Below are 1,683 nucleotides of genomic sequence, written 5' to 3' on the forward strand. Positions count from 1 at the left end.
AATAATAGAATAATATGTCAAACGTAACCCAGGTAACAATGTACCAAAGAGATATATAACAGGCCTCCGCTGTAAAAATCCTCAGAAGGAAACCCTGGGCCTTGCACTAGTTCCGCACTTCTATTGCTGACCGTAACATCTGGTCGACGTGCCTCTTGCAGGTTTCACCGTCGTCCGTTTCGACAAGGTAGTGGATATAGCCCAGTACTCGTAACACAGTTCCAAATTCCCATTTACTGTTTTTCTTGTAGCATCGTATCTGTACTCTTTGGCCCGGGGAGAACGTCCTTGTCTGCGGGTGTTGGGGAATGCTTCTTGTGTTGTCAATTACAGTACTCCTATATCGCACATGTATAGACGTCCTCACCTCCCTCCCAAACATAATTTCATATGGGCTTTTGCCAGTGCTGACACTGGGCGTCCTTCTCAATTGCTCTTTAATTTCCAGTATCTTTTCCTGTATGGTACCCGGGTAAGCATTCGCCGCCTGCAATGCCCTCTTGACAGTCTGGACAGAACGTTCCGCTTGTCCGTTTGTCGCCGGATGATACGGAGCTGAAGTCTTGTGAACTATCCCGTTGTTTTTGAGAAATGTTTCAAACTCTGTTGACACAAATTGCCTTCCGTTATCTGATACTATTATTTCCGGATAACCAAATGTTACAAATAACTCCTTCAATCTGGAGATGCACCATGAACTTGTTGTCGTCTTAGTGGGAATAATCTCTATCCATTTTGAAAATGCATCCACAATGACAAACAACGATTGTCCTTGAATGGGACCCGCGAAGTCAACGTGGAGTCTCTGCCAAGGGGTTATAGGGGTCTCCCAGGGGTGGCGTGGTGCCCGTGCTGGTTGGTTCTGGTTTAGCCTACACTCACGACAACCTTTAACTAGGTCCTCAATGTCTTTATCGATGTTTTTCCAGTAAACAAAACCTCGTGCTAGGAGTTTCATTTTCACTATTCCTAGGTGACCCGTATGTATGTCTTCCAGTACTGCCTGTCTCATGGCAATTGGGATCATAACTCTAGTGCCTTTTAAAATACACCCATCCTGCAGCGTCAGCTCATTATCATTGTAACCGTATCGCGTCACACTCGTTCCTGACTGCAAAGCCTCTACTACAGCCTCGTATTCAGAATCCCTTTGGGTTTCATCCGCAATCGTTTGGCGGTCAATCGAAACGTTGTTAATTTGTTGCAATTGGAAGGCACAATTAACGTCAATAATGTTTGTAGCTATCATGTCAACTGGGAATCGGGATAGGTAGTCTGCATTACTGTTCTCAGCTGATGATCTATACTCTATGCTGTAGTCAAAGCCGGAAAGAAAATGTGCGTAGTGGAAAAGTCTCATAGTGCTCATTGCCGGTAGTGTTTTATACGGATTGAAGATTATCGTTAGTGGTTTGTGATCTGTGACTAGTATAAACTTCCTACCGTAACAGTAGTGAAAGAATTTTTTTAGTCCCCAAAAGATTGATGTCGCTTCTTTGTCAATCTGACTGTATTTCTTTTCGCTGGTAGTGAGCGAACGCGACGCAAAGGCAATGGGCCTGTCTGAGCCATCTGGCAGCCTCTGAGAGAGCACAGCTCCGAGCCCGCTGCACGACGCGTCTGTGGCGAGTACTAGAGGTTTAGTCTGATCGAAATGGACTAAACCTCGTTCACTAAGAATTT

At 45.0% G+C, this 1,683-nt stretch overlaps 1 protein-coding gene across 1 annotated transcript; it reads right to left on the reverse strand.

The window, feature by feature from the left end:
* Window positions 1-106: 106 nt before the first annotated feature.
* Window positions 107-1,360, reverse strand: LOC113227728 (uncharacterized protein K02A2.6-like). The gene has a single exon (XM_026460714.1). It carries the CDS (start codon window positions 1,358-1,360, stop codon window positions 107-109), a length of 1,254 nt encoding a protein of 417 aa, XP_026316499.1.
* Between the last annotated feature and the right edge of the window lie 323 nt (window positions 1,361-1,683).

This window comes from Hyposmocoma kahamanoa, unplaced genomic scaffold (assembly GCF_003589595.1).
Source record: "Hyposmocoma kahamanoa isolate Upper Pololo Valley unplaced genomic scaffold, ASM358959v1 215, whole genome shotgun sequence".
NCBI lineage: Eukaryota > Metazoa > Arthropoda > Insecta > Lepidoptera > Cosmopterigidae > Hyposmocoma > Hyposmocoma kahamanoa.